The sequence below is a fragment of the Raphanus sativus genome, chromosome 8 (genome assembly GCF_000801105.2).
Source record: "Raphanus sativus cultivar WK10039 chromosome 8, ASM80110v3, whole genome shotgun sequence".
Lineage (NCBI taxonomy): Eukaryota > Viridiplantae > Streptophyta > Magnoliopsida > Brassicales > Brassicaceae > Raphanus > Raphanus sativus.
This window is the reverse complement of record NC_079518.1, coordinates 19224602-19242602: the sequence shown is the minus strand read 5'-3', so window position 1 is coordinate 19242602 and position 18001 is coordinate 19224602. Positions and strand designations below refer to the sequence as shown.

The following is an 18001-nucleotide window of genomic DNA, read 5'->3' as shown; positions in this document are numbered from 1 at the left end:
ATAGCACATTGTTATAGCTCGTTTTACCGAACTGCTGTCATTGATGAGGGTAATATTTTTTAATTATATAACAGCATTAGATAAATGCTATGATAGAGTTTTAGTAAGCGGGAACCTAAAAAAGATTTTTCGCGAAACACTTAGTGAAAAATTAGCTTTTCCCTCACTCTCATCGGGTTTCCCTCTCATCTCTCTCATTTTCCCTCTTTCTCTATTGAACCCTAAATGAAATCCCCATCGATTCTCTCTCGAAAAACAAATCTGGAAACCAATTAGCTCGGGAACCAATCTCTATCAACCTCCATCTCGAAAACCCTAAACAAAATCAATCTCCGACGAAGCTCAAACCATCATCGCCGACGAAGCTCAAACCATCATCGCCGCTTCAAACCATCCTCGCCGCTTCTCCCAGCCGCCACAGTTCTTCGATTCAGCTCTGGTTTTACATCTCGAAGGTATTGGAAGTCCTAATTTTGAGTTGAAATCGATTTACTTTTTGAGTTCTTGGTTGCTTTGAGTTCTTATTTGCTTTGAGTTCTTATTTGCTTTGAGTTCTTGGTTGCTTTGAGTTCTTGTTTGTATTGTTATATGCTCTGGATTATTTTGATGATTTTTTGGATTTTATGTATCGTTATATGCTCTGAGGACAACTTGACATCACATTTATGTTACGAAAAGCTTTCAACTTAGGTTCAAACATAGTACGATGGACAAAGCTTGGGTACATCTAAGCAGGTACTGATGTTAAGCATATATATTTTAGCTTTCATTTGGTACATCTCACTAACATGTTTCTTTTGTTTTCATTTTGATTGTTAATGGAAGAGTTGATCCTGGATATGAGAGAGGGGCTTCACAGTTTGTCCAGGATGTGGCTTCAGCTATGGGAGGGATTGATATGATTATATGCCCGTGCATAGACTGCCGTAACATTGATCGTCATTCAGCAAGTGTTGTAGTTCACCATCTAGTTACCAGGGGAATGGAGGAGGGTTATAAGATGCGGAGTGATTGGTATCTACATGGAGAAGTGAACTCAGAGGTTGCAGGTGAAAGTAGAGCAACTGAATGGAATGATGAGATCTTTGGGCTGTACAGAGCTGCTGAGCTTTTTGATGAAGAGTTAGCTGAGACGGGGGATTTATCTGAAGCTGCAGAGGGAGACGACAAGAAAGAAGATGAGTTTTTGGCAAAGTTAGCTGAGGCTGAAACACCCCTGTATCCGAGCTGTGTCAACCATAGTAAGCTCTCTGCAATTGTTTCATTATTTCGACTGAAGACTCAGAATGGGTGGTCTGACAAGAGCTTCAATGATCTGCTAGAGACATTGCCGGAGATGTTACCAGAGGAAAATGTGCTTCACACATCACTGTATGACGTGAAGAAATTTCTGAAATCCTTCGACATGGGCTATGAGAAGATTCATGCATGTATTAATGACTGATGTCTGTTCAGAAAGAGGTTCGAGAAGCTTGAGAAGTGTCCAAAGTGTAAGGCTTCAAGATGGAAGACAAATATGCATACTGGTGAGAAGAAGAGGGGCGTCCCACAGAAGGTATTACGTTATTTTCCTATAATTCCTAGACTGAAGAGAATGTTCCGTTCAGAGGAAATGGCTAAGGATTTACGGTGGCACTCTATGAACAAAAGCAGTGATGGTAAGCTTCGTCACCCTGTTGATTCAGTGACATGGGATCAGATGGATGCTAAATACCCAACGTTTGCAGCTGAAGCAAGGAACATCAGGCGTGGACTTTCAACAGATGGATTCAATCCATTCAACATGAAGAACTCAATGTACAGTTGCTGGCCTGTTTTACTGGTAAACTACAACTTGCCACCTGACTTAAGCATGAAGAAGGAGAACATCATGCTCTCATTGTTGATTCCTGGTCCACAGCAGCCTGGTAATAGTATAGATGTATACTTAGAACCCCTCATCGAGGATCTGAACAGCCTGTGGAGCATTGGGGAGTTAACATTCGATGCTCTGAGTCGATCAACATTTACTCTTAAGGCAGCATTGCTCTGGACAATCAGTGATTTTCCGGCTTACGGGAATCTTGCAGGCTGCAAAGTAAAAGGTAAAATGGGGTGTCTGTTATGTGGGAAAAAGACAGATAGCATGTGGCTAAAGTTCAGCAGAAAACATGTGTACATGTGCCATAGGAAGGGTCTCCCACCAGGTCATCGTTTCCGGGGAAAGAAAAGATGGTTTGATGGCAAAGCTGAACAAGGAAGAAGAGGAAGAATACAGACTGGGCGTGACATTTCTCAACACCTTAGAAATTTCAAGAATGATTTTGGGAATTTCAAAGGATCTGCAAGAAAGAGAAAAAGGGTTCAGTGTGCTGATAATAAAGGCTCTGATAGTGAGGCTTTATCGAGTGAATCAGAGGAAGAAGAAGAAGAAGAAGTAGAAGTAGATGAAGATGAGTTATCTAGATGGAAGAAGAGGTCAATCTTCTTCAAGCTACCTTACTGGGAGGTAAGAAACTTATCTCTTTTCCTTAAATGGTTTTCTATTGCAACTGCCTTTTGATTATTATTTTTTTGTCTTTTGTTTATGGTTGAGTAGGAACTTCCGGTGAGGCACAACTTAGATGTTATGCATGTAGAGAGAAATGTGGCTGCGAGTTTAGTGTCAACTTTGTTGCACTGTGGTAAATCAAAGGATGGTCTTGCAGCTCGTAAAGATCTCGAGGAGCTTGGTATTAGGCCAGAGTTGCATCCTAGAGTTCAGGGTAAACGCACATATCTTCCTCCAGCACCGTGGTCGTTGTCCAAGGCAGAGAAGAAGATCTTTTGCAGGCGTCTATTCGACTTCAAAGGGCCAGATGGATATTGTTCTAACATCTCAAGAGGTGTCTCGTTAGATGAGTGTAAAGTCACAGGGTTGAAATCACATGACTACCATGTGTTGATGCAGCAACTTCTGCCCATTGCACTGAAAGGTTTGTTACCAAAAGGACCAAGGCTTGCAGTGTTTAGGTTATTCGCATTCCTCAATCTGCTGTGTCAGAGAGTGATTGATAGGGAGAAGCTTTTGGTCATGGAAGCTGAGATTGTTGAGACTGTGTGCTTGTTCGAAAGATTCTTTCCTCCAAGCTTCTTTGATATCATGCTCCATTTGACTGTCCATCTTGGAAGAGAAGCCCGGCTTGGTGGACCAGTACATTTTAGATGGATGTACCCATTTGAAAGGTACGATAGATATGACTAATTTTAACAAATAACTTTCTTTTGAATTGAGTTTCTATCTGCTCTGAATTTTGTCACTTGTTTCAGGTATATGAAAGTCCTTAAAGACTTTGTAAGAAATCCTGCAAGACCAGAGGGATGCATTGCTGAGTGCTATCTAGCTGAGGAATGTATCAGGTTTTGTAATGAATTTTTGAAGAAGACTACAAATGTCCAACAGAAAGTAGATAGAAACATGGAGTTCGAGAACAATTATGTCTTAGAGGGTCGTCCAATTTCGGAAGGCACTTCAGTTACTCTCAGTGAAACAGAAAAAAAGATTGCTCATCTTGCTATCATCCAAAACATGGCTCTCGTCGAACCTTATATAGAGTAAGTACACTATTTTACTCTTTCATTAATTCGCTGACAGCAAGTAACATATTGTTTGTTTTCAATATTGAAGTGAACATCTACAACATTTTCAAGACAGTGATGGAAGATGCCGTCGAGATGCATCAACCTTATGGAGTATGCATACAAAGAATTTTGCAAGTTGGCTAAAAGAACAGGTATTGATTTATACTGAAGATTCCTCTTCTTAATTTACTGTATTGGTATTTGACTTGTTTTTAATTTATCAGGTGCCTCTTGATTCTACAGCACATGATGAAACACTTAAGTGGATAGCTTATGGTCCAAGATGTAGTGCAAGGTCATATACAGGATTCATAGTTAATGGGCAGAGATTTCACACTATATCTGTTGATAGGAAGAGTCAAAACAGTGGGGTTTATTACGAGGCAACAGCAGTTTGTAGATCAAGTGCCAAAGATACATCACAGGTCGTTGATTTGGTTTCCTACTACGGCAGAGTAACTGACATCATTTTGGTCGACTATAAAATCTTCTACGTTCCTCTGTTCCGGTGTCAATGGGCCGTAAAGGGTAATGGAGTGAAGATTGAAGATGGTTTTACACTAGTTAACATGAATCATAGTCAAGCCTCCTTTACAAGTGACCCGTACATACTAGCATCTCAAGCGAAGCAAGTCTTCTACTCTAGGGAAGATGAGTCTTCGAATTGGTATATAGTAATGAGAGGTCCTTCCAGAAGATACAGTAAGGAAGAGACTCAAGAGGGAACTGTAGACATTGGACCATTGCCATCAAATATAGACATGGATGCTGAGATTGATGAAGCTGAGAATGCCAGAAGTGATGCTGAAGGCATTAATGTGTAACATGTATCCTTATTTTTCGTGTGTGTCATGTTTGCTTGGTCATTGAGTCGTTGTTTGTTTGTGGTCTGTTTGCTTGGTCCTTGTGTCTTTGTTGGTGTGGCTTGTATGGTTTCTGTTTATGCAAAGAGTGAACTAATGAAATTTAATATTTTGTTTCAGGTAAATTGAGATGGGGCGTCCAAAGGGCAGCAAACGCGGAAGGAAACCAACAATCAAGAAGAAGAAAAAAAATGACGATGTTGAGTTCGTCTGTACTGTAAAAACCGGGGAACAAGACCAAGCTCCAGAAAATGTAGAGGAACAAGTCGAGGAACAAGTCCAAGCTCCAGACCATGTAGAGGAACAAGATCAATCTGCGGAACATGAAACTCAACAAAAGCAATCCGATGGACATGAATCTGAACAAGAGCAATCCGAGGAACATGTATTGGAACAAGAAGAATCTGCTGATGTGCTAGAAGCAGAGCATGATGCTGATGTGCTAGAAGCAGAGCATGATGCTGATGAGCCTCAAGGTGAGATCAAACATACTGAGGAACCAATAGCTTCAAGTTCTCGTAAGAGAAAGCGTGGACCAACAATGATGAGAGACCTAGCTAAAGATCCAAATAGCAGAGTTCGTGTGGATTTCACATTCATGGGAGAAGCATATGGTCCTGGATCAGTCAAGTTGTCGTCATATTTAGGTCCATTGGTTAGGGAGCACGTGCCTGTTACTTTAGAAAGTTGGAAACATCTCACTGAAGAAGTGAAGACAGTGCTCTGGAAATCAGTCCAGGTAACACTTTCTTGACAATGTCATGAACACGTATCTATCTAGCCTTTCACAGAATAAAGCTTAATTATTTGCTTACTATGTGAGTGCAGGCAAGGTTTGAGGTTGATGAGGACTACCAAAGGGTTTCAGTTCTGAAGCAGATGGGAGGATTATGGAGAGCATCCAAGTCACGCCTAGTTACACAAATTAATCAATCAGATAATAACCAACAGAGGATGCAGCTGAGGCCTAAGAATGTTCCTCCTATTGAGTGGCGCAAATTTGTTAAACTGAAAACTAGCAAAGAATTCAAGGTATGCAATTCAACTAAGGCCTAATAATGTTCTCTAAACATGCATTTGATTACATTTGTCAACCATTTGATAGGTTCTGAGTGATAGCTACAAGGATAGGAGACGCAAACAGATTCCTCACACATGTAGTCAGAAGGGAATGGTTAGACTAGCAGAAGAGATGGTAATTAAACATACTACATATTTTTTTGGCATTCTACATATTAATTAGACAAGTCTGTTGACATATTATTTTGCCATAGAAAAATAGTTCTGAAGACCCGTCTGAAGTGTCAAGACTTAAAGTCTGGGTGAAGTCACGTACAAGGAAAGATGGAACACTAGTCAACACAAATGCCGCTTAAAAGATTGTGAGTTTAACCCATTTTCTGATCCTGTAAAAACAAAATTCTAATTTCCCTGATCTTTTTTTTTAATGTTCTCTACAGCAAAAGGCAGCTGAGATAGTTAATGGTGCTAATCAGACTGCTAAAAATGTAGATGAAGATACACTCATCCAGGTCTTAGGACCTGATAATCCTGGCCGAATGAGAGCAATGGGGAGAAATATTAGTAAAACGAAATTAGCTTGCTTCAATGTCAACCACAAGTCTATCTCTGAGATGCAAGAGAAGCAAATTCAGCTTATGCAAAAGGTTAACGAGTTACAGTCTGAACTTGCGAAAGTGAAAAGCCAGGTTAGATACATCTTGTAGAATTCATAAAGATAAGTAGTTATGCAATAATTTTAAGCTTTGGAATGGATTTATGTTACAGAGAGAAGACAATGAAGTGAGGGAAAACTCTGCTGCAAGAATAAGTCATATATATATATATATATATGAGATCAATGGTTTTTTTAATTTATTTTACACTAGGATTTTTAACTCTTGACCATTTGACAGAGTGTGAACAAGAGATCACAAAAGAAATGTCTTCTGATTGATTGGGCTGGTGAAGATGGGAACGTTGCTGAGGGCCGTATCCTTGCTTCTGACCCAGATGACATAGTGAATGACAGTCGCCTAGGACCTAAGGATGCAAAGGTCTTAGTTGAAACTGCTACTGAACCGGAAGCATTCCTCTGGAGACCTGCGAGTAACATGTGCACAATTAAGGAAGCTGTTGGTCAAATCATTGCTTGGCCGAAGAATAAATGTGTCGAACTAGGTATGGGCCTTGGATCAGAAGACATTGCACCACCGGTAAACACTATTTCTCTTGCATTCACATAGTAATTAAGGTCAAGATTTCGTCTATGATGAGTTTGATATCTGAATATTTTTGACAGGGTTCGAGAGCAAATTCTCTCAACAAATGCAAGATACTGGATTTTTCTGATGATAGTGTAGTTGTCGGTGAAGGGCGTTGGCAGACACAAGAACCAAAGGCACTGGTTAATGGCATTCCTCTCGGACCTAAAGCTGTTAAAGTATTTCTGGATGTTGTGCTTCACGAGGGAACATATTTATGGAGGCCTACGATGGATCTTGCATACCTTGACGACTGTTTAAACTCTTTCATATCATGGCCTGCTCGGAAAGTTGTCTTTGAAAACACACCAGGATCAACAAGACAACATTCTCCTTCTCCAAACACTGCCCCTTCATCATCAGTACGACACGGAAGAGAAACTGGTAGCAAAGATACATCGGTAGGTTCACCCGCTGGAAAAACTGTTACTAAAGGTGCAAAATCAGGTGCAACAACGTCTTCTCCTACTGAGGATTCTCCACCAACTGATCAGGTTATCTTTTTTTACTCGTTTTGCTTTCATCTGATTATATTAGTCTCAGTTTGAACTTGTGCTCATGTATATTGTAAAGTGTCAGATGAAGCTTGGATCTCAAGCTGTGAAACCGAATCAGAAGTGCAAACTGATGGACGTTGGTGTGAAGAAACAAGTTGTTGCTGAAGGATGTGTGCATTCAACCGACCCAGCTCAAATGGTCCACTTTGTACGCTTAGGTCCGAAAGCAGCTAGAGTTTGGGTAGATGTTGTGCTCGTAGATGATGCAGAAGTTTGGAGGAAATCAGATGAGATTGAGTGTTTGAAAGATGCACATGGTTCATCAATTGCTTGGCCAATTGATAAATTGGTCATCTTTTAAGCTGCTGTAAGTGTTTTATTTTTTGTTATAACTCTGCATATGTAATTGCTTTGTTGATGATCAGAGTTTATCTCATCTCAGGGAGCAGGGGGAATGAAGAACTTAAGTCCAAATTAGCTAGTTTTAAGCTAGACTAATGAACTCCATGTATGATATATATTATTTCTTATGACTTTGGTATCAGTTTTCAAACGGCATCAGTAACACTTATGTGTAATGACTTATGTAGTTGGAACTTATTTTATGAATGGATTTGTTTGGATTTGAATTTCTGTTTTGGTGAAACAAATTATAGCATTACAAATCATAGCATTCCAAATCATAGCTCTTATACACAAAACAATAGCTAAAAAAAAACTGTTGTCATTACAAATCATAGCATTCCAAATTACATATAATTTAAACTATCATGATATATTTCGAAGCTATTACACCCTTTTGTATAGCACTTAATAACTGCAATTACCAGAATAAGCTTTTGCTATTGTAGAAGTCTCTACCATTGCACGAAATATGTATCGTAATTGATTTGTAACAGAAAATAAACGTGCCATAGATTAGTTAATAACATCACCCAGTTAGTGCTATTGTAAATCAACATTTCGTAGCATCACAGAAAAACGCTATCCTAGGGGGGGATACCTATGATTGCTGCCGTATACATAGCATTTGGTAAAACGCTATCAAACCCCTAACATAGCATAAAACCCGCGCTAACAATGGACATATTTCTTGTAGTGAAATGATTTTTGTGATCTTGATTCTTGTGATTCTGTTTTGCAGCTTGATCTTGTGTGTTCAGATATTGAGAAAGATATGCACGTCCTGAAAATGAATAATATCATTGCATATCTTGATAACATTCTGGTCTGTAAGATCTATTTTGATGTGCATCTTGACAGGCTGAAATGTGTGCTACTTGTTCTTGGAAAAGATATCTTGATTTTTGATTTGAACAAGTATCTCTCTTGCACATATGATCCTGGTCTTTTATTGTTTGTTTTGAGTATCCAGGAAAGACAGGTTCTACCTCTGAAGAGTGAAAGCATTGATCGTATCCAACAGCCTGAGAATTGGAACTGCATTGTTCAAACCGGTTACCTTGGAGATGCCAGCAACATAGGTTCAGTCCAAAGAAAATATCTCGGTATCTAGAAGGTCTTTCGTCTTGACTCCACTTTTCCTAGAAAGCCGACTCCCCAAGGATTCACTGAGGCTTGGAATCACTTGAAAAGCTTCAGGGAGGAAGGAGTTATGAATTTTTCAAACAGGCGGTTTCGCAGTCCATCTATCTGCGAGTACTTATCTTTTGAAGCAGATTCAAGCCTTGTGAAGAAGCGGCCTGAGAAAAAGCCGATCATAGGATTCAAGATGAATCTCTTCTCTTTCCAGAAAGCTCAATATCAATGGCCACGGAATCATGAAGTTATGATCCATTCTCCAAAACCGGCCAAACCTGTTCTACACTTGCTTCAATGGAAAACTAGCCAATCCAATCAGCTTCAAACCCGACCATGGCGACCCGGAGATCAATCTACACAGTCAGGTCTGACACAAACCTTTCTCATAAACTTCTTGGAAGCTTAGTGTTTACTTTCTTCTTCTTATTCTGATATGATGCTTGAATAAACAGTCTTGTGATGAAGTTAACCATCTTGAACCGGTACAGCCGAGTAGTCTTGTTTCTTTGTCACAGGAACTGAAACTGTTGGAGAAATCTGCCAGCACTGAACCAAAGGTGTTTCCTCAGTCCACCTCCTGCCCAAACCAAAAGCACTGTAAGGATCATGGGTTGATTGTCTCTGCTCTTCATGAAAATGTTTTGAAACCGAGAATTTCTAAGCGAAAACAAATCTTTACTTGGTTGAAAAACGTTTTGCTTAAACCTTTTCATGAATTGTTTTCATTAAGCTGTGCTTTGAAAGAGATATGGTGTAGGAAAGAGCATGAACCGAAATTGCTTCAGTCAAAGAAACCTTTTGATTTCGTTCAAGATGAGGAATTTTCACAATTAGCACTGTCTCATTCTTTTCTTAACAGTTTCTCACCTTGGCCTGATTTTGAATTTGATAAACCGATTTTTGGCACTCAGTTTACTTGCTTGATGCTTGCCCACGTGCTTGATGATTATCCTAAGAGCTTGGATCCTGTTTTTGGTGTCATAAGGATAGAGAAACCCTTTGATTATTTCTTTCGCATATTTGATGTGGTTTCTCTAGTTGTTTTAAATGAACATGATAAGCATGATCATTTCCCAAGGAGAGCAAGCACTGATGGACGCCAAAGGACTTGGAATTACTTGTGGGAAACGAGTTCAAACCACCACGGAAGTTTATGTCCAAACTTTTCATTCACTGATTTTTCCTTGAATTTTAATTCCTCTGAATCTGATTTATTTCCTTTTGATACAGGTACAATCGATTTGAGGACAAATCCTTTTGAAGAGGGAGGGAATGATAGACCCCGGCCCAAGGATCAGTACATGGAACCAGCTCAGCATGGAGTTCAGGACGTCCAGATCAGTTCAGCCGAGGTTCATCCATCCGGCCGTACCAAACAGACAGACCGAGCCGTGTACCGGATCGACACGCGTACACCCGGGAAGGACCTTAGGCCAGATCCACGACCAGACGATGGAATTGATCGACCCACATCACTTCTTTCCCGACCCATTCATCATTCTAGGACTAACAGTCGAGCCAGAATCCATGATCATCGTGATCAACACCCGGATCATCGTGATCATCGTGATCAACACCCGGATCATCGTGATCATCACCCAGATCATCATGATCGTCACCCGGATCATGCTGATCACGACCTTTCCGACCACTTTGATGACTTCATGATGATCAATGCTTCCAACTTCTCCAAAAGAATGTTTCTTAAGCTCTCTGAAGATTTGGTTCAAGTAAAGTCTCCATCCGTTCATGAAGGTTCGATGATCACCCCGCGGACAGCCCTTCGTGCGTCCTGGTCCATACCGTGATGAACTTGATCAACACAGCAAGGTTCATTGAACCTGGACAGAAGAATTTGAAGGGTTGACTTGCAGTCGACCTGAGATTTCGTGCCTTGACCAGATCTGGTCAATATTTATATTTTCTATGGAATATTTTCTTTTCTAGGATTACATTTCCCATGATTATTTATGTCTTTCTTTGACTTGTAATCCTATAAATAAGGCCTATGAGCCACGAAATAAAGCAGACCTTTTTTCCCTTTTTATGAGTTTTAACTCTTTGTTCTTGGTTGAACATTTCTTAGTTTCTTGGTGAGGTTATCTCCAAATCTCAATCCTTCTTTTGTTGGACCGGTGCGTCACATCCGACAACGATCAAAAGTCTGGTATTATCATTGGGCCTTTCCGCATCCCATTGTGTCACCATTCATCCCACCAGTTCTCTATCCTTCCGAATCAGAGTCCATATCAACCTTACCGAAAGAGTGATCCCGATTTTGGTTCTATCAGGCGGGCAGCGGTAACAAAAAAGGTATACATTGGTTTTCATGGGACAAAATGTGCACACATAAAAAAGAGGGAGGTTTGAGTTTTAGAGATCTACAAGATTTCAATATGGCTTTATTGGCAAAACGACTATGGCGACTAATAGATAAGCCAGATTACTTATTTTCAAAGGTGTTTAAAGGAAGGTATTTCTGAAACTCTCATCCATTGGATGAAAACAGATCTTATTCTTCATCTTATGGGTGGAGAAGTATCTGTTCAGCTAGATCTCTGGTTAAAAAAGGGCTAATCAAAAGAGTTGGAACCGGGCAATCGATTTCTGTGTGGAATGACCCCTGGATCCCAGCTCCTCGCCCGAGATCAGCACAACAAAAAATCATGTTCAATTTTTAAACCCTTCTTTAGCGGTGGAGGATCTCATCAAACCACTCGACAAGTCTTGGAATGTAAACCTGCTCAACACATACATACATCCGGACGATATTAAGATCATCAGAGGTATGGCATTAGCTGAAATCAACGGCCTGATACATATGGCTGGGCGTTTACAGAATCTGGAAAATATTCGGTGAAATCAGGATTTCGAACGGAAACCATATACTCGGATAGGGAGCCAAGGATAACACCTTTCGGACCAAATATAAAACCTTTGCTGGCTTTCTCTTGGAAACTAAATTGCTCGCCAAAATTGTGGCATTTTATTTGGCAAATACTATCCGGAACATTACCAGTGATCTTAGATGCAACATTTGTAGAGTTGAGGAAGAAACAGTTCATCATGTTCTTTTTGAATGCCCACTAGCTCTACAAACATGGGCCTTATCAAGGATCTCGTCTCCCCCGGGAGTTTTTCCCTCAACATCAGTTTTTGACAAGTTTGGATTACTTATTTTGGAGTCTACCAAAAGAAGTGGATTCAAACTATTTTCCTTGGATTATGTGGTATGTTTGGAAGAACATGAATAATAAGATCTACACAAATAGGAACGGGAATCCCCAGGAGATACTGCGGATAGCGGATCTCGAGGAAACACTATGGACAGAGGCACAATTATTGATACCGGATCCTCATGAAAATGTTCAGTCTCCCACCGATTGGCAAACTTTGGGATCAACCAGTGTATGTTTTGTCGATGGATCTTGGAAGGAACAAAATGTATTTACTGGACAGGAGTGGTATTGCCGACAGATAGATTCAGAGGACAAGATGATGGGGGCAATGAATCTCCGACGTAGCCTATCTCCGTTTCACGCAGAATGTGAAGCGCTGATTTGGGCAATGGAGTGCATGAAGACCCTGCAGTTCTCAGATGTGGTTTTTGCTACGAATTGTTCTCAATTGGTGAAGATGGTGTCATCACCCGAAGAACGCCAGCATTCACTATGCATATGGAGGAATTTCACCAAAGTAAGATTTTTTTCCTAATTTCAAGATCCGATATATTCCAAGGGCACAAAACACAATGGCGGACAAGCTTGCTCATGGGGCAAGGTGTTCACCATCAGCTATGTTATATGTCGATTCGATACCTCCGGTTTGGCTTTCTAACCGGGTGGAATCACGTTAGAGTAATTCATTGTTGTCAAAAAAAAAATATAGCTATGATTTTGATATCTGAAAGTAAAAATGTAAAATGTAATATTATCATTTCTTATATTGTATATTTTCTTATTCTAGTTTTGAAGTTTATTTATTTAGCTTTTAATCTGAAAGGTAATATTACATTTTGAAAGATGACTTAAAGCGTACGAAATACGTTATGGAAAATATGCCACGGAGTTTCTTTTGGGACAAATTTTTTTTGCCACTGTGGACGCTCTATGGAGCTTCAAATAATCCATTTTATTATTATAGATTACTTTGTTTCTATTTATAATATGTATATATTATTTTATCAGTTATGAAGTATAACTAATATACTAAAAAATAATAGAAGAAACGCAAAAAAAAAGAAATATATTATAGAAAGAGAGATAGACGAAAGATGATAGTACCTTTCATGATGTATACTATTATTTATGAAGTGATTTTGCTGATTTGTCACATTCTCTATGATTTTAGCTAATTTTGCTTAATTATCATATTCTTATTAGTTTTTAGATTAAATCATCAACTCATTAATTTAGATAATATAAATATTTTGATCTCTAATTAATTTAAATAATATAAATATTTTGAAATGTCTAATTGGAATTTTTATTATTTTTGTCAACAATAAAAGAACAACAGACTCATATTGACTCTGTGAACCAAGGTGGGAGCTCTGCATCCATGTGAACGACGAAAGACGATTGTTTCCTTGCACATTGCACTTTGTGCTAAACTGTCTGCCTTTTGATTTTGCGTCCGGGGTACATGAATGATCTCTGAGCTAGAAAAGCTTTCCTGAAGGGTCTTAATATCTTCCAAATAACTTGCAATGCTGGCCATTCTTCTGGTTCAGAAACCATCTTCACCACTTGAGAACAATCCGTTGCAAATGTGACCCATGTCTGCCGTAAATTTCTCATGCATTCCATTTCCCAAATTAAAGCTTTCATCTCTAAATGAAGTGATGAAAGGGAAGCCCTTACATTCCTCGCTCCCATTAAACCGGTGTATCCTAGCAAGGTTCTATACCATACTTGCCCTGAGAAACTCTCATGTTCTTTCCAAGAGGCATCGGAAAAGCACCAACATCCTGGAGTTGGTAGTATGGATGAAATCTTCGTCTTTGGTATGACCTCCTTTGTTTTTTCTGCTTGTGCATCAGCCCAAAGCCTAGATTCAGTTTCCGCAAGTTTAAGCGTTTCCATGGGATCCATATCCAAATTACTAAACACCTTGTTATTCCGTCCTTTCCAAATATACCAAAGAATCCATGCATAATGGTCATCATCCAATTTCAGTTGGACTCTCCAGAACAGATTGTCCATATTGGTATAGAGAGAACTCGTGGGAAAAATCTCTGTATTAGTAGGGATCTTTGACAAAGCCCAAACCTGACGCGCTGGAGGGCATTCAAAAAACACATAATTAATCTCTTCCTCAGGATGTCCACATCTATCACAATAGATATCCCCTTTTAGACCTCTCGCAGATAGATTCTTTTTTACTGCAGTACACCCTGACAACAGTTGCCATAAAAATGTTTAATCTTAGGTGGACACCTTACTTTCCAGCTATGTGCTTTTAGCACATCTATTGTGGGTCCATACACCACTGCATGCCTTTCCTTATCCGGATACACCCGTTCAACTTGATAACCTGATTTGACCGTATATTTCCCACAATTCGTGAAATGCCATCCCTCTGAATCCATTATCATATTTCTACTGATAGGAATACTTTCTATTACTTTTATGTCCTCAGGTTCCACTAAGGCTCGTAATACCTACAAGTTCCAAGTTCGCGATGCTGAATCAATAAGAGAATCAACTGTGAGGTCAGGGTAACTATTATGTTAGTTTTTATTTGCTGGTCTCGGGCAAGTGGTTGGGTGATACTTGCTCAAATTACCCTATAGCAATATTGCTCTCATCAAAAGAGGTCAATTGTAGTACTTTGGGATCAAATCCACAAGGAGCTGAGGAATCAATAGATCTTATTATAACTAAGCTAGGCTGAAGATTATTATTAATGCAATGAAATAAAAGTAACAAGGAAATTGCTTTGATAGGACAATTACTCAAGATGATTGGATGGGTTAACTAGTATGATTTAAAGGAGTTAGATCTAAAGTTACTATTCAGGTTATCAGGATTATAGATGTATGATTCCTATGTGAGATGCTTACATGATATTAAAGAACCCAACTAAACAATACCCCAACTGTCGTTGCGACCATCTATTACTAGAACCGATGAACACGCCCTGGCGGGTCATAGATTAAGGTATCGATCGATATTCTGTCGCATGCATCGATCGACTTGCTGTCGCATGTATTGATTGATATGCTCTCGAATATATTGATTGTCATTTACCCCGCGTCTATCCATCGATCACTCAATAGGAGTATCGATCGATGCACTACTAGCAAGCTTTACCAATCGTAGGTTGAATACAGTTCACCAAACAATCACCCAGTCAGTTGTCGCTTGTTCCAGGTAAACTGCTGGTTCAAAGAAGATAGATCCAAGGAATGTATCTTTGTATTCATGTGTAGGTTAGCTACTCCTACACAAGCATTAAGCATGAACTTCTAAGATGAATATCAAATGCTCAGGTAATCATATTTTGGGCTAATCCCTCATACCTATTTGAACCTCAAATCTAACAAAGGTGTCTACTCAGACATAGCCAAGTAAGACATAGACAAAATCCTAAAAAGCTCTGTAAATAGAATAGATAAATAAATGGTGTTCAAGAATGCTCTCAGATTTGAAAACGTTCTCTCTCACCAAAACTATGAAACTAAAAGCTATATTAGAAAAACCGTTGTCTGCCAAAACACATAGGCAAGACTTAAATACTAGAATAATTAGGTTAAAACATGTCAGGGGAATTATGGTAAATAGATGGTGTTTTGGGCTTCAAGTCGGTTGTGACCAAATGTGGGCTTCTGCGGCTAAGTGTCGATCAATAGTACTGAGTGTACATCGATCGACGCGCGTCTCTCCTTGTCGACCTCGAGTGGTCGATATGGTCCTTCTCGGGTGTAGTCTCTAAAATGCTCCAAAATGCTCCAAAATCATCATCTTTCTTCCATTAGCTCCTTTACCTATAAATATGCAACATAGACCCAACAATGGATAGAATGTATCCTAAAATACAAATATACCATGCCTAAAAGTGGGTCAAAATCATGGTATATCAACTCCTCCAGACTTAACCTTTTGTTTATCCTCAAGCAAAAACAACTGGCAGTCTTGGAAAAGGTTTGAAAACAGCAGAGACTCAATATATCTATCATTCAAAATCATATCTCTCTAGTAGTGCAATCCAAATTTTAGACATCCCAATCACAAAAGTGCACTATACAATATCCTAGTCTAGTAACTAAGTTCTCCTAGCCAGAATCTTAACCAATCATGTCCAAAAGTTCCTCTACTAAACCTCATTTCTTGCATAAAATAAAAGTGTAGCTTTACCTTGGGAGTATCGATCACATGACACATGGATTCGACTCAAACAAGTTTCTTAACACACAGACTGTCTTCTCTGATTTCTTTCTCCCCTCTTCTCTCTTCTATGAATCTCTTATTAATTTCAATTTCAATGAATTTCGATGCTGATTCAGACCATCTATTTCATCTCATTGACATTTTTGCATTTGTAACTCATACATTTCGACAAAGTGTAGCGAGTAATGGGGTCACAAGTAATTTACCTATCCCTTGTTTCCACAATGTGTGATCATCCTTGAGATTTAGAATAATGGGGTCACAGGTAATTTACCTATCCCTCTTCCTCTCAAGAAATCATATCAATATTTTCTTTTTTTTTCTTTTTTTTACTTAGATCTTGAGATGCCGAAGAGAGAGAAGGAAGGAAACCATAAACACAAAGACTTTTTACCTTCCAGACTTGTAGGAGGATTCAATCATGTGTATACCAAGCCCCAAGACAAGCAGGTGATGTCAGTATTAAGTTGGAGGTCAGCTTTGGTTCCTTCAAACAATCTCAGTAGGTGCAAACATAGTAGACAAGTTGATCCACTTTAGTATCTTTAGCACTTCTATAATCAGTAAATCTAAAACTAGTCTAGAAAATGATAAGGTAAATCAATAAGATTATTGTCCCCTTCTTGACTCAACAAAAACTTTTTGAAAACATTTTTAATCAAAGCTCAAAATAATAGAAAATCATTAGTAATCCCCCAGACATAAATTACACTGTCTCCATTGTAAAACAGTCGGAGTTTATAAAAACATAAGTATAATTAACGAATTTAACAAGTTAGAACGTTATACTGGACCGATACCATATCGATCGCTGTAGATGAAAGATTGTCGATCATGGCGGATGTGGTTATGTCGATCGATGTCGACTTGGTCGTGTCGGTCGATAGAGAAGGTAAACGTCTGCTTGGATCCTTTTTTTAAGACCTGCATAAAATAAATACAAAAATAAGTAGTAAAAATCATTAATAGTAATAAAAAAACCTAATAGTGGGTTGGCACCCACTCAGCGCTTTGTTATAGTCATTTAACTTGACTTTGGAGGTGAGTGACTTAGTTGTGGTAGGAGCAGTTGTTTGCTGGTGGGCAAACATCTCCTTCTTCTGTGGACTGAATAGTAGTGAAGCTTCTTGTGGCATCATCTGATCTAGTCCATCTCTGGTGCATGTCTGCTAAGTCATATGTTAGCAGTTGAAGTCTCCTCTCAAAATTTTCAATGCGGAAGTGGTGATTTCCAAGCTTGGAAGAAAAGTATCCTGACATCTCTGCCAATTCTTCATGCAGTGAATGAAGCGCTACCATAGTAGGTTCATGGTGGTCGGGTGGTGTGGCAGTATCGATCGATGCGACTATTACGTAATCGATCAGTGTCGGGTTGTCAGTATCGAGCGACACATGAGGTGTTGCGTCGGTCGATTTCCACGTTGAAGGTTGAGTTGCAAGTTGTCTCCTAATATCCGTGATGTCTTTAATCACTCTTTCTGTGCATGGGTACAGAGTGTTGAAGTTCTCATCAAAGGACTCATAGACAGCATTAAACTGCATGTGGTACTCTTCCTCTGCATCCTCCAAGGCTTTATATAACTTAGAGATCATCTTGTCAACTTCTTCTTGAGTGTATGTAGATTTTCTTTTCTAAGTGGCTGGATCTTCTGATGTATCTGACCAGCTTCTCTTCTGTCCCATGTGGGTGTCCTGTGCTCTTGCTCCATACTTTGGCTTGTAATGGAATTCTGAGTTCCATCCAACATTGTTGGTGTAGTCATTGATTGATGCAACCTCTCTGGCGATCGATTCCGTATGCTCAGCGGCTGGTTCTTGTGGGTAGACAACTGATATGGGTGTAG

At 39.3% G+C, this 18001-nt stretch overlaps 1 protein-coding gene across 1 annotated transcript; it reads left to right on the top strand.

Annotated features, from left to right (window-relative positions):
• Positions 1-706: 706 nt before the first annotated feature.
• LOC108829822 (uncharacterized) lies at positions 707-4424 on the top strand. The gene is made up of 7 exons (XM_056992925.1): positions 707-735; positions 826-1371; positions 1456-2488; positions 2579-3204; positions 3289-3573; positions 3647-3752; positions 3825-4424. The coding sequence occupies exons 1-7, from the start codon at positions 707-709 to the stop codon at positions 4422-4424; spliced, it is 3225 nt and encodes a 1074-aa protein (XP_056848905.1).
• The last annotated feature ends 13577 nt before the right edge of the window (positions 4425-18001 follow it).